This window comes from Bufo bufo, chromosome 6 (genome assembly GCF_905171765.1).
Source record: "Bufo bufo chromosome 6, aBufBuf1.1, whole genome shotgun sequence".
In the NCBI taxonomy this organism is placed as follows: Eukaryota; Metazoa; Chordata; class Amphibia; order Anura; family Bufonidae; genus Bufo; species Bufo bufo.
In genome coordinates this window covers 434,963,149-434,986,375 of record NC_053394.1, presented here as the reverse complement: position 1 = coordinate 434,986,375, position 23,227 = coordinate 434,963,149, and the positions used below count along the sequence as shown (strand labels likewise).

Sequence of the window (23,227 nt, the reverse complement as noted above, 5' to 3'; positions counted from 1 at the left end):
TGATAATGAGGGAATAACACACACCTGGCCATGGAACAGCTGAGAAGCCAATTGTCCCATTACTTTTGGTCCCTTAACAAGTAGGAGGCACATATTCAAACTGCTGTAATTCCTGCACCGTTCACCTGATTTGGAGGTAAATCCCCTCAGATTACAGCTGACAGTCTGCAGATAAAGCACATCTTGTCCGTTTCGTTTCACATCCATTGTGGTGGTGTATAGAGCCAAAAATGTTAGAATTGTGTCCATGTCCCAATATTTATGGACCTGACTGTATATAATACAGACATGATGCTGGATGCAGCCATGACTACCAGAATCAGAACCTCCCAATTTTACACTGCTGCACCCGCAGAAAGTATGTTTAGATACCAAGTGACATCTATTCTCATAACTTACCAGCTTTATTTCTAGGACCCCTTTAAGTGTCCTGCTCAGGATGGAGGGAGATAATTGATATCTGGCTCTCTACCATCTTACAACAGAGGTATCTGAATGTTGCAAGGAGCCAGTGGGATTGTGCTGTCATGGCTGGGTGGAGGAGTGCTCAGCCCAGTGATGAGACTGAGCTGTGGGCAGAGCTTTACATAGAAGGAGGAGGAAGGGGGAGTGATGCCAGGCTGAGGGGAGAGATATTATCTGCAGATACAGAGTCCACACCCGAAGACTGCAGGCGTCACCACCGAGGCCTCCTCCATTGTCCGCTCCACCTGCCTCTTCTCACAGATGCCCGGCTCCAGGAACCGTCTCCAGGTCTGTAGCTTCTGTTATCCGACTCCCTCGCACATCACACACAGACTCACATTTGAAGTATCCTTTGTGCTTCAGTTCTCAACATTTTCAAGACCTCTGCTTGCTGTCACTGCAACCATTCTAGTTCATCTTCAGAGGCTAAAAACCTGTTCTGATTAAATACCTTCCACGGATAAATGTATCCGGTCCATACAGTCCTCTGAGGACTCCAAACTGACACCTGTTACCTGCACTGATACATTGTAACAAAACTATCAGGACAGGAGAGAGATGTGTGCTGACAAACCAAACATTATCTAAAGTGACACAACTGTGTAGATCAAGACTGGTTTAAGCCTCTGGAAGTAAACAAAAAAAATTCCATTCGTTGAAAGATAGCAGAGATCTTGAAATGGTGAGAACTAGAAACATAAAGTAGATTAGAAAGCTGGAGAACTTTTAAAGGGCTAAACTCTTTTTTTATTTTTTGTGTACTTATAATCCCTATCCTGCCATATTGCCATACATTATGTTATTAATAATTTTCATTCAGTAGATTTAGCAAAAAACGTACTTTTATAATATGCTAATTACCTGTCTACCAGCAAGTAGGGGTCTACTTGCTGGTAGCAGCCGCAGAAAACCGCCCCCTCCTCCTGTTGATTGACAGGGCCAGCAGCGATCTCCTCCTCCGGCCGGCCCTGTCAGCATTTCAAAAATCGCGCGCCTGTGTTGATTCGGCGCAGGCGCTCTGAGATAAGGAGGCTCGCATCCTCAGCACTCCCTCAGTGCGCCTGCGCCGATGACGTCTTCTCTTTCGGTGACGTCATCGGCGCAGGCGCACTGAGGGAGTGCTGAGGATGCGAGCCTCCTTATCTCAGAGCGCCTGCGCCGAATCAACACAGGCGCGCGATTTTTGAAATGCTGACAGGGCGGCCGGAGGAGGAGATCGCTGCTGGCCCTGTCAATCAACAGGAGGAGGGGGCGGTTTTCTGCGGCTGCTACAGCAAGTAGACGCCCTACTTGCTGGTAGACAGGTAATTAGCTATTATAAAAGTACGTTTTTTGCTAAATCTACTGAACGAAAATTATTAATAACATAATGTATGGATATATCGCAGTATAGGGATTATAAGTACACAAAAAATAAAAATTAGTTTAGTGGGGTGACAGAAGCCCTTTAACACACAATGATTATGTTTCATTATGTGATTTTATCAGTGATGTCATCAGCAGGGGCGGGGCTGTGACACCTCTCAGACAGGATATACAGGCAGGTTGTCAGCAGTCAATAGATGTTCCTGTAGTATAAGGTGTGTGGATCTCATGTCTGATCACATGTCATTATATCAGTGATGTCATCAGCAGGGGGCGGGGCTGTGACAAACCTCTCAGACAGGATATACAGGCAGGTTGTCAGCAGTAATAGATGAATAGATGTTCCTGTAGTATAAGGTGTGTGGATCTCATGTCTGATCACATGTCATTATATCAGTGATGTCATCAGCAGGGGGCGGGGCTGTGACTACCTCTCAGACAGGATATACAGGTAGGGTTGTCAACAGTAATAGATGAATAGATGTTCCTGTAGTATAAGGTGTGTGGATCTCATGTCTGATCACATGTCATTATATCAGTGATGTCATCAGCAGGGGGCGGGGCTGTGACTACCTTCTCAGACAGGATATACAGGCAGGTTGTCAGCAGTAATAGATGAATAGATGTTCCTGTAGTATAAGGTGCTGTGATCTCATGTCTGATCACATGTCATTATATCAGTGATGTCATCAGCAGGGGGCGGGGCTGTGACAACCTCTCAGACAGGATATACAGGCAGGTTGTCAGCAGTAATAGATGATAGATGTTCTGTAGTATAAGGTTTGTGGATCTCATGTCTGTTCACATGTCATTATATCAGTGGTGTCATCAGCAGGGGGGCGGGGCTGTGACAACCTCTCAGACAGGATATACAGGCAGGTTGTCAGCAGTAATAGATGAATAGATGGTTCCTGTAGTATAAGGAGTGTGGTATCTCATGTCTGATCACATGTCATTATATCAGTGATGTCATCAGCAGGGGGTGGGGCTGGTGACTACCTCTCAGACAGGATATACAGGCAGGTCTGTCAGCAGTAATAGATGTCTCTGTAGTATAAGGGTGTGTGGATCTCATGTCTGATCACATGTCATTATATCAGTGATGTCATCAGCAGGGGGCGGGGCTGTGACTACCTCTCATACATGATATACAGCAGGTTGTCAGCAGTAATAGATGAATAGATGTTCCTGTAGTATAAGGTGTGTGGATCTCATGTCTGATCACATGTCATTATATCAGTGATGTCATCAGCAGGGGGGCGGGGCTGTGACTACCTCTCAGACAGGATATACAGGCAGGTTATCAGCAGTAATAGATGAATAGATGTTCCTGTAGTATAAGGTGTGTGGATCTCATGTCTGATCACATGTCATTATATCAGTGATGTCATCAGCAGGAGGCGGGGCTGTGACTACCTCTCAGACAGGATATACAGGCAGGTTGTCAGCAGTAATAGATGAATAGATGTTCCTGTAGTATAAGGTGTGTGGATCTCATGTCTGATCACATGTCATTATATCAGTGATGTCATCAGCAGGGGGCGGGGCTGTGACTACCTCTCAGACATGACATACAGGCAGGTTGTCAGCAGTAATAGAAGAATAGATGTTCCTGTAGTATAAGGTGTGTGGATCTCATGTCTGTTCAATGTCATTTATCAGTGATGTCATCAGCAGGAGGCGGGGCTGTGACTACCTCTCAGACAGGATATACAGGCAGGTTGTCAGCAGTAATAGATGAATAGATGTTCCTGTAGTATAAGGTGTGTGATCTCATGTCTGATCACATGTCATTATATCAGTGATGTCATCAGCAGGGGGCGGGGCTGGTGACTACCTCTCAGACAGGATATACAGGCAGGTTGTCAGCAGTAATAGATGAATAGATGTTCCTGTAGTATAAGGTGTGTGGGATCTCATGTCTGATCACATGTCATTATATCAGTGATGTCATCAGCAGGGGGCGGGGCTGTGACAACCTCTCAGACAGGATATACAGGCAGGTTGTCAGCAGTAATAGATGAATAGATGTTCCTGTAGTATAAGGTGTGTGGATCTCATGTCTGATCACATGTCATTATATCAGTGATGTCATCAGCAGGGGGCGGGGCTGTGACAACCTCTCAGACAGGATATACAGGCAGGTTGTCAGCAGTAATAGATGAATAGATGTTCCTGTAGTATAAGGAGTGTGGATCTCATGTCTGATCACATGTCATTATATCAGTGATGTCATCAGCAGGGGGTGGGGCTGTGACTACCTCTCAGACAGGATATACAGGCAGGTTGTCAGCAGTAATAGATGTTCCTGTAGTATAAGGTGTGTGGATCTCATGTCTGATCACATGTCATTATATCAGTGATGTCATCAGCAGGGGGCGGGGCTGTGACTACCTCTCATACATGATATACAGGCAGGTTGTCAGCAGTAATAGATGAATAGATGTTCCTGTAGTATAAGGAGTGTGGATCTCATGTCTGATCACATGTCAGTATATCAGTGATGTCATCAGCAGGGGGCGGGGCTGTGACAACCTCTCAGACAGGATATACAGGCAGGTTGTCAGCAGTAATAGATGAATAGATGTTCCTGTAGTATAAGGTGTGTGGATCTCATGTCTGATCACATGTCATTATATCAGTGATGTCATCAGCAGTGGGGTGGGGCTGTGACTACTCTCAGACAGGATATACAGGCAGGTTGTATGTATGGAGTTATCTTTCAAAACACTATTTTTTAGATGAGCGTGGAGATGCGGAGAGACGTCAGCCTGTGGTCACAGACGTTTGCTCTTCTTCGGAAGAATCTTCTGCTGATCTGGAGGCGAAAGGAGGACACTGTCTTGGTAAGTTGTCAACTACAATGTTGTCACTGACTCCTACGTAGCTGGGCAGATGAGAACTGGGGCATCTAATACCAAACATTTTCCACTGTCAGAAATGTTCTTGTGAAATGACACCCATTATTCTTCTTACCTATGCGGTTTGGTATCCATGGACTGGTGGTGGGGCAGGGGGTCTATGAGCCGTCACCATAGTTATCCAGGGTCTTCCAATGTCTTGGTACCAGACCAGTGTCCTTCTGATCAGACTGTTAAGACCTCTTTGTGTTTTGGACTTTTCTCAGGAGTGGATCCAGCACGTGGCGTTGGTGCTGCTGGTGTTTGCTTTGACTTCCAGATACCGTAGCCTAAGCAAAAATGAGCTCATGCCGGCGGAGGATCTTGGGCAATTGGATCAATTTGACCAAAAAGATTTCATAGTTGGTTATGTCTCATCTACACCAGCGGTCCGGGAAATTAAGCAGAAGTTAACGAGAGCCTCAGAAATCAAGGTAAAGTGATAACTGTAGATGAAGATCTACAGGAGAATGTATTTTATCTGCTAAAACCTAGAGAAACCTCCACATGGGTGCACATGTCTTCAGAGTCTAGAATAGGAAAAAGTCATACCTCAACTGGTGTAGAGGAGGAGAGAGGGCATGGCTGACTCTAGAATAGGCGAAAGCCATTTGTGGGGCATTTTAAAACAAGAGAAAGCCTAGCCTGAGCTTGATCGTGACACCTATAGAATGGACAGAGGCAGATATCATCACCTACTTAAAACAGGAGACAGAACATTGACTGATATGGAAACCTCTAGAACAGTGCCTCCTTCTAGTTAGAGAATGGAAGATATGATCTACTCTAGAATGAGGCACAATCTGATATGGATAGCTTTAGAACTGGGCAGAGTGTGATGGCTATACTGTCACCCATAGCACAGGACAGTGGTACATCTGGATGCCTCTAGAACATGACAGAGACAGATACAGTCAACTCTAGAACAGAAGAGAATCTGACCTGTAGAACAGTAAAGAAGAAAACAATTACACCTCTAGAATAGGGCAAAATAGACACTGACACCTTGACAACAGGATGGACACTGGATATATCTAGACATTGAAGCATCTAGAATAGGATAAAACTAGACATTGTTGTATGTAGAAAATGACAGATATAGACGTCAATGCACAGATTTGGTTGCAAATAGGTTTTACCGCTGAATCTGTGACTGTTTCCTGTTCACATCACGGAAAAAGGGGGGGCGTGGTATGGGTGGGGAAGAGGGATGGCCGGCCCCTCTCATTAATCATATTTTATGGCATGGAAAATGGTCTTAAACTAAGCCAGCAAGGGAGCTGGCTTAGTTTAACCACCTCCGGACCGCCTAACGCAGGATCGCGTTCCGGAGGTAGCAGCGCTGCGCACAGTCACGCATATACGCGTCATCTCGCGATGGCCGAGATTTCCTGTGAACGCGCGCACACAGGCGCGCGCGCTCACAGGAACGGAAGGTAAGAGAGTTGATCTCCAGCCTGCCAGCGGCGATCGTTCGCTGGCAGGCTGGAGATGTGTTTTTTTTAACCCCTAACAGGTATATTAGACGCTGTTTTGATAACAGCGTCTAATATACCTGCTACCTGGTCCTCTGGTGGTCCCCTTTGTTTGGATCGACCACCAGAGGACACAGGTAGCTCAGTAAAGTAGCACCAAGCACCACTACACTACACTACACCCCCCCCCCCCCGTCACTTATTAACCCCTTATTAGCCCCCTGATCACCCCCATATAGACTCCCTGATCACCCCCCTGTCATTGATTACCCCCCCTGTCATGATCACCCCCCTGTAAAGCTCCATTCAGACATCCGCATGATTTTTACGGATCACTGATAGATGGATCGGATCCGCAAAACGCATCCGGACGTCTGAATGAAGCCTTACAGGGGCGTGATCAATGACTGTGGTGATCACCCCATATAGACTCCCCTGATCACCCCCCTGTCATTGATCACCCCCCTGTCATTGATTACCCCCCTGTAAAGCTCCATTCAGACGTCCGCATGATTTTTACGGATGCACTGATAGATGGATCGGATCCGCAAAACGCATCCGGACATCTGAATGGAGCTTTACAGGGGGGTAATCAATGACAGGGGGGTGATCACCCCATATAGACTCCCTGATCACCCCCCTGTCATTGATTACCCCCCTGTCATTGATTACCCCCCTGTAAAGCTCCATTCAGACGTCCGCATGATTTTTACGGATGCACTGATAGATGGATCCGATCCGCAAAACGCATCCGGACGTCTGAATGAAGCCTTACAGGGGCATGATCAATGACTGTGGTGATCACCCCATATAGACTCCCTGATCACCCCCCTGTAAAGCTCCATTCAGATGTCCGCATGATTTTTACGGATGCACTGATACATGGATCGGATCCGCAAAACGCATACGGACGTCTGAATGAAGCCTTACAGGGGCATGATCAATGACTGTGGTTATCACCCCATATAGACTCCCTGATCACCCCCTGTCATTGATCAACCCCCCTGTCATTGATCACCCCCCTGTCATTGATCACACCCCTGTCATTGATCACCCCCCTGTCATTCATCACCCCCCTGTAAGGCTCCATTCAGACATTTTTTTGGCCCAAGTTAGCGGAATTATTATTATTTTTTTCTTACAAAGTCTCATATTCCACTAACTTGTGTCAAAAAATAAAATCTCACATGAACTCACCATACCCCTCACGGAAACCAAATGCGTAAAATTTTTTAGACATTTATATTCCAGACTTCTTCTCACGCTTTAGGGCCCCTAGAATGCCAGGGCAGTATAAATACCCCACATGTGACCCCATTTCGGAAAGAAGACACCCCCAGGTATTCCGTGAGGGGCATATTGAGTCTATGAAAGATTGAAATTTTTGTCCCAAGTTAGCGGAACGGGAGACTTTGTGAGAAAAAAATTAAAATATCAATTTCCGCTAACTTGTGCCAAAAAAAAAAAAAATTTCTATGAACTCGCCATGCCCCTCATTGAATACCTTGGGGTGTCTTCTTTCCAAAATGGGGTCACATGTGGGGTATTTATACTGCCCTGGCATTCTAGGGGCCCCAAAGCGTGAGAAGAAGTCTGGTATCCAAATGTCTAAAAATGCCCTCCTAAAAGGAATTTGGGCCCCTTTGCGCATCTAGGCTGCAAAAAAGTGTCACACATCTGGTATCGCCGTACTCAGGAGAAGGTGGGGAATGTGTTTTGGGGTGTCATTTTACATATACCCATGCTGGGTGAGAGAAATATCTTGGTCAAATGCCAACTTTGTATAAAAAAATGGGAAAAGTTGTCTTTTGCCAAGATATTTCTCTCACCCAGCAAGGGTATATGTAAAATGACACCCCAAAACACATTCCCCAACTTCTCCTGAATACGGCGATACCAGATGTGTGACACTTTTTTGCAGCCTAGGTGGGCAAAGGGGCCCACATTCCAAAGAGCACCTTTAGGATTTCACAGGTCATTTACCTACTTACCACACATTAGGGCCCCTGGAAAATGCCAGGGCAGTATAACTACCCCACAAGTGACCCCATTTTGGAAAGAAGACACCCCAAGGTATTCCGTGAGGGGCATGGCGAGTTCCTAGAATTTTTTATTTTTTGTCACAAGTTAGTGGAAAATGCTGATTTTTTTTTTTTTCTTACAAAGTCTCATATTCCACTAACTTGTGACAAAAAATAAAAACCTCCATGAACTCACTATGCCCATCAGCGAATACCTTGGGGTCTCTTCTTTCCAAAATGGGGTCACTTGTGGGGTAGTTATACTGCCCTGGCATTCTAGGGGCCCAAATGTGTGGGTAAGGAGTTTGAAATCAAATTCTGTAAAAAATGACCTGTGAAATCCGAAAGGTGCTCTTTGGAATGTGGGCCCCTTTGCCCACCTAGGCTGCAAAAAAGTGTCACACATCTGGTATCTCCGTACTCAGGAGAAGGTGGGGAATGTGTTTTGGGGTGTCATTTTACATATACCCATGCTGGGTGAGAGAAATATCTTGGCAAAAGACAACTTTTCCCATTTTTTTATACAAAGTTGGCATTTGACCAAGATATTTATCTCACCCAGCATGGGTATATGTAAAAAGACACCCCAAAACACATTCCCCACCTTCTCCTGATTACGGAGATACCAGATGTGTGACACTTTTTTGCAGCCTAGGTGGGCAAAGGGGCCCATATTCCAAAGAGCACCTTTCGGATTTCACTCGTCATTTTTTACAGAATTTGATTTCAAACTCCTTACCACACATTTGGGCCCCTAGAATGCCAGGGCAGTATAACTACCCCACAAGTGACCCCATTTTGGAAAGAAGAGACCCCAAGGTATTTCGTGATGGGCATAGTGAGTTCATAGAAGTTTTTATTTTTTGTCACAAGTTAGTGGAATATGAGACTTTGTAAGAAAAAAAAAAAAAAAAAAAATCATCATTTTCCGCTAACTTGTGACAAAAAATAAAAAGTTCTATGAACTCACTATGCCCATCAGCGAATACCTTAGGGTGTGTACTTTCCGAAATGGGGTCATTTGTGGGGTGTTTGTACTGTCTGGGCATTGTAGAACCTCAGGAAACATGACAGGTGCTCAGAAAGTCAGAGCTGCTTCAAAAAGCGGAAATTCACTTTTTTGTACCATAGTTTGTAAACGCTATAACTTTTACCCAAACCATATTTTTTTTACCCAAACATTTTTTTTTTATCAAAGACATGTAGAACTATAAATTTAGAGCAAAATTTCTATATGGATCTCGTTTTTTTTGCAAAATTTTACAACTGAAAGTGAAAAATGTCATTTTTTTGCAAAAAAATCGTTAAATTTCGATTAATAACAAAAAAAGTTAAAATGTCAGCAGCAATGAAATACCACCAAATGAAAGCTCTATTAGTGAGAAGAAAAGGAGGTAAAATTCATTTGGGTGGTAAGTTGCATGACCGAGCAATAAACTGTGAAAGTAGTGTAGGTCAGAAGTGTAAAAAGTGGCCTGGTCTTTCAGGGTGTTTAAGCACTGGGGGCTGAGGTGGTTAAATAATGTTGCACGGCCGCCCGCACCACACACCAAAGTTATGTAGAGGCGCATCTGGTACCAGGCATAGACACCTCTAGAGCAGTAAAGATATAGGGGGTCATTTATGATGAGAAGTACCCCAATTTTCCCCGTTCACGCCACTTTTCCGAGGGGGTGGAAAGAAGAGGCGTGGCTTGGGTGAGCCAGCCAGTCTCATTTATCATTTTCTAGGCCTGTTTTTGGCATACAAAACTACTTAAATCTATGCTGGCAAGGAAGCTGGCATAGAGTTAAAAGCTATGTACACCTTGGGAGGCAATTTTTTTTTTATGATTGCATTTTACTCATTTCTGGCTAAAGATCCTATTTTCAATTGGCCTTCTATTAAAAAAATATTGAGCTGTCACAAAGGGTTAACTGTTTTTCCAGCTGTGTGACCGATATTTTCTCTTTTTAATAACCCTAAGTAACAAGATAAGAACTGAGCTATAATGAGTGTTTATAATGTCAGAGAGCAGAGATAAGGAGTCCGTCAGCTCCCCAACTGTCGGAAAAGTCAGAAAATCCACAGGATGCTGCTAGAGCATCTCAGCTCTGTACCCAAAAAAGGATTTCATATTTTTAATAAAGACCAACTGAAAAAAAAATTTTTAGCACAAAATAAGCACAATGCAATAAAAAAAAAAAAAAAAGCCCCCCAAAGGTTTACCTTTAACCCCTTAAGGACGCAGGGCGTATCGGTACGCCCTATTTCCCGAGTCCTTAAGGACTCAGGGCGTACCGGTACGTCCTACCTTGAAATCGGCATTCCGGCGCCCCAGGGGTTAATCGGAACGGGATTTCGGCTGAAATCATTCAGCCGGCATCCCGTAACAATGCAGGGGGGGGGTCATTTGACCCCCCCCGCATCGACGATCGCAGAAAACCGCAGGTCAATTCAGACCTGCGGTTTTCTGCGTTTCCGGTCCATTCGGGTGTCCTGTGACCCGATGAACCGGAAAAAGACTGCGATCGGTGGCGTAATTTTACACCACCTATCGCAGTCCGAGGATTTGGAGAGGCGGTGCTGGCCCTGGTGCTGAACGCCGCTGTCCAGGGTGCTGATTGGAGCAGGGGAGAGAGGCGCGAGATTCAAACTTCCTGCGCTCCTCTCTCCCCTCCTCTTCCTGTCCAGCACCCTGACCGTGCAGCACCGTCCAGAACGAGCTCCTGTGTCCCCACAATCGGCATCCATCACCCTCCTGCACCCATCGCCACCCAGGTAGGTTAGGGTCAGTGAGGGAGAGGCACCGTTAAGCAGGGAAAGAAGGGAAAAGTTAGTTAGAAAAAAAAAAAAAAAAAAACTTTTATTTCCAAACTTTCTTTGATCCATCCATCAGACCCCAGATCCCCCCCTGCCACTTGCCCCCCCCACCAGACCCCCCCACCACCAGTGCCCCACCCCACCCCACCCCCCTTCCCCACCACCAGCCCCCCACCACCAGCCCCCCCCCCCCTCCCCTGACCACCAGCCCCCTTACCACCACTTTTTTTTTTTCTGTGTGCGCTGACTGGCCGGCACTTTTTAGCGTCCGTCTAGTGTTAGCGCATCGCCCGCCCCACCACCCCACCGACCGCTGATCAGCAAGTTTGAACTTTTTTTTTCCTAACACTTGCCCTTTCTTTTTTTGCCTTTTTTAGTACGCGAACACCCGTTGCCCCCACACACACGCACATATAATAAAGTTTTCCACACACGCACACATACACGCACACACACCCATGGCCCGCCGGATGTTCTCGGCCGAGGAGGCATACGCCCAGATTGCCTCCGACTCTGAGAGCCCCAGTGAGGATGAGGATGACCCCACGTTCCTTTTATCATCCGCATCCTCCTCATCATCATCTGATGACGATGAGCCACCAAGGCGGCGGAGACGCCGCCAGGCGGAGCCAGGGGCCCCCACATGCTAGGGATCCTGTGGCCCACCCTAGTACGAGCCGCCCTGGGGTTCGTACTGGTTTCCCGGCCCACCAAATAAGTCCACCGGAGCCCCCTGCCGATGAACTTAGCTGGTGTCCCCCAGTGGACTTTGAGCCTGAGATTCCGGATTTTGCTGGCAATCCTGGAATCCAGATTCCCACAGTGGGGTTTACTGAAATAGACTATTTTAGTTTTTTTTCAGTAACCCACTGGTGAATCTGATGGTGGAGCAGACGAATCTGTACGCCCAACAGTTCGTCGCTCAAAACCCAGGCTCAGTTTTGGCTAGACCCGGTGGCTGGACGCCGGTCAGTGCAGCCGAAATGAGGACATTTTGGGGCCTCGTGCTGCATATGGGTCTAGTCCAAAAACCCAGTGTCAGGCAATACTGGAGTGGGGACGTCCTATACCAGACCCCACTGTACAGTATGGTCATGATACGTCCCCGGTTTGAGGCCATCCGGAAATGTCTGCATTATTCCGATAATGCAGCATGTCCCCCCCGAAGTGATCCTGCCTATGACCGGCTGTACAAGAGCCTACGTACCTGGAAGGGAGGTCGCGGTTGATGAGTCTCTCGTTGCGTTCAAGGGGAGACTCAGTTTCCGCCAATACATTCCCACAAAGCGGGCGAGGTATGGCGTGAAGCTATACAAAATTTGTGAGAGTACCTCAGGGTACACTTACAAATTTCGTGTGTACGAGGGGCGAGATTCCCGGATTCAACCCCCAGAATGTCCCCCCACTCTGGGTGTTACCGGGAAACTCGTGTGGGACCTTATGTACCCACTGCTGGATAAGGGTTACCACTTGTACGTGGACAACTTTTATACCAGCATTCCCTTGTTCAGGTCCCTTGCCGCCAGATCCACGTTCGCTTGTGGGACCGTGCGGAAAAATCAATGCGGCCTCCCTGCCCACCCCCTCCAGGTACCTATCCCCAGGGGTGAGACCCGTGCCCTTACCAGTGGAAACCTGTTGCTGGTCAGGTATAAGGACAAGAGGGATGTCCTTATGCTGTCCACAATCCACGGTAACAGCACCACCCCCGTCTCTGTGCGAGGTACCGCGGCAACGGTCCTCAAGCCCGATTGTATCGTCGCCTACAATCGGTATATGGGAGGAGTTGATCTCTCGGATCAAGTCCTCACGCCATATAATGCCATGCGCAAAACCCGGGCATGGTACAAAAAAGTTGCGGTCTACTTGGTGCAGGTTGCCATGTACAACTCTTTGTACTATCCCGAAGCGCTGGCAGCACAGGGACATTCCTCCAATTCTATGAGGCAGTCCTCAAGGACCTGATCTTTTCGGACCGGGAAAGAGCAGGCCGGAGTACCTCGGGAATTGGAGGCGTCCGGATCGTCCCTGGCCAACACTTTCCAGGTGTGGTCCCCCATACTGGAAAGAAGGGACGAACCCAAATAAGGTGCAGAGTGTGTCACAGGAGGGGGATACGGAAGGACACCACTACTCAATGTGACACGTGCCCCGATCATCCGGGCCTCTGCGTTATCGATTGCTTCAGGGAGTATCACACTTCCATGGAGTACTAAATTTTTATAATCCCCAACAGTTCACTAGAGAACATAAAAAACTATGGCTCTCAGACTTTGGAGACACGGAAACATTTTATTTTTCCCCAAAAAATATTAGTTTTAGTGCAGGCATCCTCAAACTGCGGCCCTCCAGATGTTGTAAAACTATTACTCCCAGCATGCCCAGACAACCTACAGCCATCAGCAGGGCATGGTGGGAATTGTAGTTTTACAACATCTGGAGGGCCGCAGTTTTTAGGATGCCTGCTTAGTGTCTCCAAAGTCTGAGAACCATACATATTGGGCATCGTCGCGTGCGTAAAAGTCGTCGCTATAAAAATAACTTTTGACCAAATGCCTCGGATGAACGGTGTTAAAAATATAAAATAAAAACGGTGCCAAAACACCCATTTTTGGGCAAAACTTCCATTTGAATCCTTTTTGCCGGTAATAAAGCAAGGGTTAACAGCCAAACAAAATGAAATATTTATTGCCCCGATTCTGTAGTTTGCAGAAACACCCCATATGTGGTCGTAAATGGCTATATAGCCGCACGGCAGGGCATAGAACGAAGGGAACTCCATATGGTTTCTAGAAGGCAGATTTTGATGGACAGTTTTATTTTTGACACCATGTCCCATTAGAAGCCCCCCCTGATGTAGCCTAGACTAGAAACTCCAAAAAAGTGACCCCATCTAAGAAACTACACCCCTCAAGGTATTCAAAAGTTACTTTACAAACTATGTTAACCCTTTAGGTGTTCCACAAAACTAAATAGCGAATGTAGAAACAATTTTAGAATTTAATTTTTTTGTTACATTGCCTCAAAAAAGAGTAATATAGAGCAACCAAAAATCATATTTACCCCTAAAATAGTCCCAAAACAACAACAACCACCTTATCCCGTAGTTTCCTAGATGGGGTCACTTTTATGGAGTGTCTACTCTAGGGGTGCATCAGGGGGCTTGAAAGGGTACATGGTGTAAATAAACCAGTCCAGCAAAATCTGCCTTCCAAAACCCATATGACGTTCCCCTCCTTCTATGTGCTCCCGTTCGGCCAAACAGTAGTTTACGACCACATATGGGGTGTTTCTGCAAACTACAGAATCGGGGCAACCTATTTTGAGTTTTGTTTGGCAGTTAACCCTTGTTTTACTCCTGGAAAAAATTGAATATATTGGAAAATTTTCCAAAAAATAGAAATTTCGAAATTGTTTCTCCATCTGCCATTAACTCTTGTGGAAGACCTAAAGGGTTAATAAAGTTTGAAAAAACAGTTTTGAATACCTTGAGGGGTGTAGTTTCTAGAATGGGGTCATTTTGGGGAGGTTTCTATTATCTAAGCCTCACAATATGTCTTCAAACCTAAACTGGTCCATAAAAAGTGGGATTTTGAAGATTTCGGAAAAATTTCAAAATTTACTTCTAAACTTCTAAGCCTTGTAACATCCCCAAAAAATAAAATATCATTCCCAAAATGCTACAAACATGAAGTAGACATATGGGGAATGTAAAGTCATCACAATTTTTGGGGGTATTACTATGTATTACAGAGGTAGAGAAACTGAAAGTTTGAAATTTGCTAATTTTTCGAAATTTTCGGTAAAAATGCTATTTTTTTATGGAAAAAAATTAACTTTTTTGACCCAATTTTAGCAGTGTCATGAAGTACAATATGTGACGAAAAAACTATCTCAGAACGGCCTGGGTAAGTCAAAGCGTTTTAAAGTTGTGAGCACTTAAAGTGACACTGGTCAGATTTGCAAAAAATGGCCAAGTCCTTAAGGTGAAATAGGGCTGAGTCCTTAAGGGGTTAAACCCTTAAGGACCGGGCTCATTTTCACCTTAAGGACCAGGCCATTTTTTGCAAATCTGACCAGTATCACTTTATGTGTGAATAACTTTAATACGCTTTTACTTATCCAGGCCATTCTGAGACCGTTTTTTCGTCACATATTGTACTTCATGACACTGGTAAAATGGAGTAAAAAAAAATTAATTCTTATTTATAAAAAAATACCAAATTTACCCAAAAATTTGAAAAATTTGCAAATTTCCAAGTTTCAATTTCTCTACTTCTATAATAAATAGTAATACCTCAAAAAATAGTTATTACTTTACATTCTCCATATGTCTACTTCATGTTTGGATCATTTTGTGAATGCTATTTTTTTTTGGGGGGGACATTACAAGGCTTAGAAGTTTAGAAGCAAATCTTGAAATATTTTTGAAGTTTTCCAAAACCCACTTTTTAAGGACCAGTTCAGGTCTGAAGTTACTTTGTGAGGCTTACATAATAGAAACCACCCAAAAATTACCCCATTTTAGAAACTAAACCCCTCAAGGTATTCATAACTGATTTTACAAACTTTGTTAACCCTTTAGGTGTTCCACAAGAGTTATTGGCAAATGGAGATGACATTTCAGAATTTAAATGTTTGGGCAAATTTTCCATTTTAATACATTTTTTCCAGTAAGAAAGCAAGGGTTAACAGCCAAACAGAGCTCAATATTTATGGCCCTGATTCTGTAGTTTAAAGAAACACCCCACAAGTGGTCGTAAACTACTGTACGGGCACACGGCAGGGCGCAGGAGGAAAGGAACACCATATGGTTTCTGGAAGGCAGATTTTGCTGGACTGGTTTATTGTCCCATTTGAAGCCCCCCTGATGCACCCCTAGAGTATAAACTTCAAAAAAGTTACCCCATTTTGGAAACTACACCCCTCAAGGTATTCAAAACTGATTTTACAAACTTTGTTAACCCTTTAGGTGTTCTACAAGAGTTATTGGCAAATGGAGATTAAATTTCACACCGTTTTTATTTTATTTTTTTCATTGTGTTCATCTGAGGGGTTAGTTAATGTGGTATTTTTATAGTTCAGGTTCTTCCGGACATGGCGATACCTAATATGTATACTTTTGTTTATTTATTTTAGTTTTACAAAATAATATAATTTTTGAAAAAATGTTTTTTTTTTGTTTTACTGTACCGAGTAGACCGCAACTTTTTTGTACCATGCCTGGGTTTTTGCGCATGGCGTTATATGGCTTGAGGACTTGATCGGAGAGATCGACTCCTCCAATATACCGATTGTAGTCCACAATACAATCGGGCTTGAGGACCGTTGCCGTGAATTGTGGACAGTACAAGGACATCCCTTTTGTCCTTATATCTGACCAGCAACAGGTTTCCACTCTTAAGGGCACTGGTCTCACCCCTGGTATAGGTATCTGGAGGGGGTAGGTAGGGAGGCCGCGTTGATTTTTCTGCACGGTCACACAAGCGGACGTGGATCTGGCGGCGAGGGACTGGAACAAGGGGATACTAGTATAAAAGTTATCCACGTACAGGTGGTAACCCTTATCTAGCAGTGGGTGCATAAGGCCCCACACAAGTTTCCCGTTAACACCCAGAGTGGGGGGACATTCTGGGGGTTCAATACGGGAATCTCACACCTCGTGCACATGAAACTTGTAAGTGTACCCTGAGGTACTCTCACAAAGTTTGTGCAGCTTCACGCCATACCTCGCCCGCTTAGAGGGAACATACTGGCGGAAAATGAGTCTCCCCTTGAAAGCAATGAGAGACTCATCAACAGCGACCTCCCTTTCAGGTACATAGGCCTCTAAAAATTTGGCCCTGAAGTGATCGATGACCGGCCTGATTTTGTACAGGCGGTCATAGGCAGGATCACCTCGGGGGGGGGGCACAACATGCTGCATTATCTGCATTTTTTACTAGGCCCATGTGCAGCACGAGGCCCCAAAACGTCCTCATCTCGGCTGCACTGACCAGCGTCCAGCCACCAGCCCTAGCCAAAAAGGAGCCCGGGTGCTGAGCAACGAACTGTTGGGCGAACAAGTTCGTTTGCTCCACCATCAGATTCACAAAGTGGTCACAGAAAAAAAACTAAAAAAGTCATATTCAGTGAAGTTCACTGTGCGAATCTGGATTCCTGGTTGGCCTACAAAGTCAGGAATCACGGGCTCAAAATCCTCTGGGGTATACCAGACAAGTTCACTGGCAGGGGGCTCAGGTGGACTTATCTGGTGGGCCGGAAAACTAGTACAAGCCCCAGGGCTGCTCATACTAGTGTGGGCCACAGGGTCCCCTGCATGGGGGTCCCCTGGCTCCGCCTGGCGGAGTCTCCGCCGCTTTAGGGCTCAACATCCCTAGATGATGATGAGGACGCAGATGACCAGAGGAAAGTGGGGTCATCCTCGTCCTCACTGGGGCTCTCGGAATCGGAGACAAGCAGGGCGTATGCCTCCTCGGCCGAGAACATCTGGCGGGCCATAGGGGATTGTGTGTGTGTGTGCGTATGTGTAAAACTTTATTTAGTGTGCGTGTGTGTTGGGAGGATGGGTGTTCACGTATAAAACTAACAGAAAAAAAAAATTAAAATGATAAAAAATTAAAGCCCCAAAAATTTGAAAAAATAAAATAAAAATTCAAACTCGCTGATCAGCAGTCCAAAGCTGATCAGCGGTGGGGTGGGCGATACGCTACCAGTGGCGGGACGCTAAGAGTGCCGGCCACAGTCAGCGCACACACACAAAAAAAAAACGCTGACGGGGGTGGGTGGTAGGCAGGGGGGCATGCTGCAGCACCCCTGGGTGGTCTAGGGTTGCACAGCTGAGAGTGCTGTGGACCCCAGACACCAGATCAGGGTGAACCCCAAAATAAAAACTTTTCTTTCCCCCTAAAACTATCCTTCAGTCTCCCTGCCTAATCTAACCTTTCCCTAAACCTGTCCCTGCAAACTTTTGAGTGCCGGATGGCACTATGGTGGCTCACGTGAGGGTGCTGGGGGTGCTGGGCTCAGAGGTGGATGGACGCTCCTCTCTCCTGGCTCCATGGAAGCAGTGTGGAGGAGGAGAGCAGAGCTGGGGGAAGTTAACCCCTGTCCGCCCGTCCAGCCAATAGGATGCGATCCTGAGAGGTGAAGTCACCGCCACCTCTCAGGATCTAAGGATGGTGATTGGTGGTGTATTATCACACCACCGATCACCATCCTATTCCGGGTTATCGGGTCACCGGAGACCCGAATGACCCGGAAACGCAGAAAACCGCAGGTCTGAGTTGACCTGCGGTTTGCTGCGATTGCCGATACGGGGGGTCACAGGACCCCCCTCGGCATTGTCACAGAGTGCCTGCTGAATGATTTCAGCAGGCACTCAGTTCGATCACTGCCCGCCGCACGGCGGTGATCGTAAATACACAGGGCGTACCTGTACGCCCTGTGTCTTTAAGGACTCAGTCATCAGGGCGTACCTGTACGCTCTGTATCCTTAATAGGTTAAGCAAGGCGCGCGGCCAACGCCTAATTTATGTAGGACAGACATTGATGACTGTAGAATGGATGGATACCTTCACTTTCTAATAACCCTAAGTAAGATAAGAACTGAGCTATAATGAGTGTTTATAATGTCAGAGAGCAGAGATAAGGAGTCCGTCAGCTCCCCAACTGTCGGAAAAGTCAGAAAATCCACAGGATGCTGCTAGAGCATCTCAGCTCTGTACACAAAAAGGATTTCATATTTTTAATAAAAACCAACAGAAAAAAATATTTTTAGCACAAAATAAGCACAATGCAATAATAAAAAAAATTGCCCAAAGGTCTACATAGCCTTTAAGCAAGTCGCGAGGCCGACATTGATGACTGTAGGCCGAGACATTGATGACTGTAAGCCGAGACATTGATGACTGTAGGCCGAGACATTGATGACTGTAAGCCGAGACATTGATGACTGTAGGCCGAGACATTGATGACTGTAAGCCGAGACATTGATGACTGTAGGCCGAGACATTGATGACTGTAAGCCGAGACATTGATGACTGTAGGCCGAGACATTGATGACTGTAGGCCGAGACATTGATGACTGTAAGCCGAGACATTGATGACTGTAGGCCGAGACATTGATGACTGTAAGCCGAGACATTGATGACTGTAGGCCGAGACATTGATGACTGTAGGCCGAGACATTGATGACTGTAGGCCGAGACATTGATGACTGTAGGCCGAGACATTGATGACTGTAGGCCGAGACATTGATGACTGTAGGCCGAGACATTGATGACTGTAGGCCGAGACATTGATGACTGTAGAACAAGGCAGATATAGACACTGATGCCTTTAGGACAGAAGAGATACACTCGTTGACACCTCTAGGACAGGCAGTTATTCCTCTACAACAGGAAAGCGATAGACATTGATGCCCCTAAGACTATACAGAGCTCAAAATCAATGAAGAAATCAATAAGCTGGATTAATAGTTAGCGTTTGTAGAACCGATACATATTAGTCCTAATATTCCCACAATTCCCTCTTCCAGGACTAACCGTTCAGGAGTTTCGCGGTGACGAGCAGATGCTACAGGACGGTACGGGCGCGTCAGTGGTCAGAGTGGAATTTGATAATACATTTCAATACTATATTAGGTACAAGGTGAATAACGTCTCAAGCCCAAGCGACTACTTTCAATACGAAGGTAAGTGTCTCATCAAAGTCACAGGGGATCATTCAGCGGAGCCCGTACTGACCGCCACCCTACGTCTATGGTCAGCTTACTATGTAAAGCCCTCACCGTCCCATTTAAAGATCGCTCTTTCATCGAATGCAACCCAATCCAGTATCTGTCCCTTTGATGTTTCTTCAGAAACTTGTGAAGACGACCACATGCAATGCTTTCCATCGCTTTACTGGAAGAACGGGTTTCTGCTGCTGCAAGCCAGTATTGACTCCGCCATTGTGGAGGTAAAAGAATACGTTTATTGGGGACCTGAATTTCTCTGACCCTGGATCTGTTCAGGTTTCTCCAAAAGCTGGGTGGCTGGTGCAATGGTGGCCATTCCGGCAGATGACTCCAGAACGTACATACAGTAGCATGCATGTCCTTTTCCTTGCAGCTGACCACTAATCATTCAGTCTGGACCAGTATGGTCTCCACTGTGGCCGTAAAGATGAGATCTACCAAAGTGATAAGGAGATTTGTAGAGATGGCATCCACCGTCATGGCCATCTGCCTCTGTTACTCCACAATTCTATATATCCTGATGATGAACATCACCAAGGAGGATAAGGACCTGAGAGAAATCATGAGGATGATGGGGCTCAGAGACTCTGCTTACTGGTGAGTGCCATATAGGCAACGCTGTCAGTAATGTGCCACCTGGTGGGGTAGAGAGTGTACTGAGGAGGAGGCAGAGAGAGGAAGGAACAGTCCACAGCAGCACAGAGGATTTCAGGAGAGGAGTGTGATGATCTTGTGGAGGTCACAGACTTACAGTTATATAGTGGAAGGAGCAGGGTCCTCCCAGCAGCACAGAGGATTTCAGGAGAGGAGTGTGCTGATATTGTGGAGGTCACAGACTGAAAGTTACATAGTGAAAGGAGCAGGGTCCTCCCAGCAGCACAGAGGATTTCAGGAGATGAGTGTGCTGATCTTGCGGAGGTCACAGACTGAGAGTTACATAGTGGAAAGAGACGGGTCCTCCCAGCAGCACAGAGGATTTCAGGAGAGGAGTGCGCTGATCCTGTGGAGGACATAGGCTGAGAGTTACATAGTGGAAGGAGCAGGGTCCTCCCAGCAGCACAGAGGATTTCAGGAGAGGAGTGTGCTGATCTTGTGGAGGTCACAGGATGAGAGTTACATAGTGGAAGGAGCAGGGTCCTCCCAGCAGCACAGAGTATTTCAGGAGAGGAATGTGCTGATCTTGTGGAGGTCAGGATGAGAGTTACATAGTGGAAGGAGAAGGGTCCTCCCAGCAGCACAGAGGATTTCAGGAGAGGAGTGTGCTGATCTTCTGGAGGTCACAGGCTGAGAGTTACATAGTGGAAAGAGCAGAGTCCTCCCAGCAGCACAGAGGATTTCAGGAGAGGAGTGTGCTGATCTTGCGGAGGTCACAGGCTGAGAGTTACATAGTGGAAGGAGCAGGGTCCTCCCAGCAGCACAGAGGATTTCAGGAGAGGAGTGTGCTGATCTTGTGGAGGTCACAGGCTGATAGTTACGTAGTGGAAGGAGCAGAGTCCTCCCAGCAGCACAGATGATTTCAGGAGATGAGTGTGCTGATCTTGTGGAGGTCACAGGCTGATAGTTACATAGTGGAAGGAGCAGGGTTCTCACAGCACACAGAGGATTTCAGGAGAGCAGTGCGCTGATCCTGTGGAGGTCACAGGATGAGAGTTACATAGTGGAAGGAGCAGGGTCCTCCCAGCAGCACAGAGGATTTCAGGAGAGGAGTGTGCTGATCTTGTGGAGGTCACAGGATGAGAGTTACATAGTGGAAGCAGCAGGGTCCTCCTAGCAGCACAGAGGATTTCAGGAGAGGAGTGTGCTGATCTTGTGGAGGTCACAGGATGAGAGTTACATAGTGGAAGGAGCAGGGTCCTCCCAGCAGCACAGAGGATTTCAGGAGAGGAGTGTGCTGATCTTGTGGAGGTCACAGGATGAGAGTTACATAGTGGAAGGAGCAGGGTCCTCCCAGCAGCACAGAGGATTTCAGGAGAAGAGTGTGCTGATCTTGTGGAGGTCACAGGATGAGAGTTACATAGTGGAAGGAGCAGGGTCCTCCCAGCAGCACAGAGGATTTCAGGAGAGGAGTGTGCTGATCTTGTGGAGGTCACAGGCTGAGAGTTACATAGAGGAAGGAGCAGGGTCCTCCCGGCAGCACAGAGGATTTCAGGAGAGGAGTGTGCTGATCTTGTGGAGGTCACAGGATAAGAGTTACATAGTGGAAGGAGCAGGGTCCTCCCAGCAGCACAGAGGATTTCAGGAGAGGAGTGTGCTGATCTTGTGGAGGTCACAGGATGAGAGTTACATAGTGGAAGGAGCAGGGTCCTCCTAGCAGCACAGAGGATTTCAGGAGAGGAGTGTGCTGATCTTGTGGTGCAGTTGGGAGAGTTAACTACAGGCATAATCCCTGGTAGGGTTGATCAGGGTGACTAACATCAAGTTCTCAGAGCACTCCTCCTCCCAGTGAGATTGACAGGGCTGGGCATCCTCACTGCTCCAATACCTAGCCCTCAAATCTCATGGATGCACTGGCACAGTGAAGATCTCTTAGGTCTTATAGGGTGATCACGGTGACAGATGCTCTGTAAAGGCATAGTCATTTTTTGCACAGCCAGCAGCGTCACTGTAAGGGGGCCACAGCTCTAAATCAGCAAGACTCCCCTTTATTCAGCGGATTCTGTAATAGCCTTCCTTAAAGGGGTTGTCCTACAAAAAATATTCTAGTTTTCAAACCAGCTCCTGGATCTGAATACTTTAATAATTGCATGTATTTAAAAATGTAGCAAAGCTAGTGAGTTATTCAATGAAATGTATCTGTACAGCGCCACCTGCTGTTTGATTTTTTCTTATTTCTTTGTCCGGCTCACTGAGGTGGCCGCACATGCTCAGTTCCATCCTTCAACCGCCCCCTGAGCTGTGATAGGCAGAGCTGAGACACGCCCACTTAGCTGCGGCAGACAGGACACTCCCCTCGAGCTGTCATCTTGATATAAATCTAGCAGAGCAATGAATGAGAAGATCTCTGGATCCATGTGAGGTGCAGGGCTGGTTCGAGCTTTGTTAGAAAGAGGTTGTCATGTGCTGTATGATGCATGATCTTTATACTTTACATGGGATAACCCCTTTAAGGATGAGGAAGGTTAATATGGTATTATATGGTATTTGTTCTCTTGGGGTGTTGGCCCCTGCAAGGTGCACACTCACAAAGTGCTCTTCTCTTGGAACAGCAGGATCCTTTGGTCGTCACCTTCTCTCGCTTTTTCAGGTTATCGTGGGGGCTGCTCTACGCTGTTTATGTCGTCATTATGGCCAATCTGATAACTGTCACCGTCAGCAATACTGTGTTTCTGGAAAGTTCCTATGGAGTCATCCTGCTCCTGTTCCTCCTCTATGGGATCTCAATGGTAGGACGGCTGATGCTTACACCCTAACCACAATATCGTATACGATTTACCAGACGCAGGGAAGCCTCCCGTGGCA

General features: G+C 46.4%; 1 protein-coding gene across 1 annotated transcript in view; it reads left to right on the top strand.

Annotated features, from left to right (window-relative positions):
- Window positions 1–615: 615 nt before the first annotated feature.
- LOC121005829 (ABC-type organic anion transporter ABCA8-like) overlaps window positions 616–23,227 on the top strand; it is a 101,241-nt gene continuing 78,629 nt past the window's right edge. Inside the window, exons 1-8 of the mRNA XM_040438590.1 lie at window positions 616–753; window positions 4,572–4,676; window positions 4,958–5,164; window positions 18,531–18,624; window positions 19,568–19,723; window positions 19,892–19,989; window positions 20,142–20,365; window positions 23,013–23,151. Of these exons, the coding sequence (XP_040294524.1) occupies window positions 727–753; window positions 4,572–4,676; window positions 4,958–5,164; window positions 18,531–18,624; window positions 19,568–19,723; window positions 19,892–19,989; window positions 20,142–20,365; window positions 23,013–23,151 (1,050 nt within the window). The 5' untranslated portion in view covers window positions 616–726. The remainder of the gene's footprint in view (window positions 754–4,571; window positions 4,677–4,957; window positions 5,165–18,530; window positions 18,625–19,567; window positions 19,724–19,891; window positions 19,990–20,141; window positions 20,366–23,012; window positions 23,152–23,227) is intronic.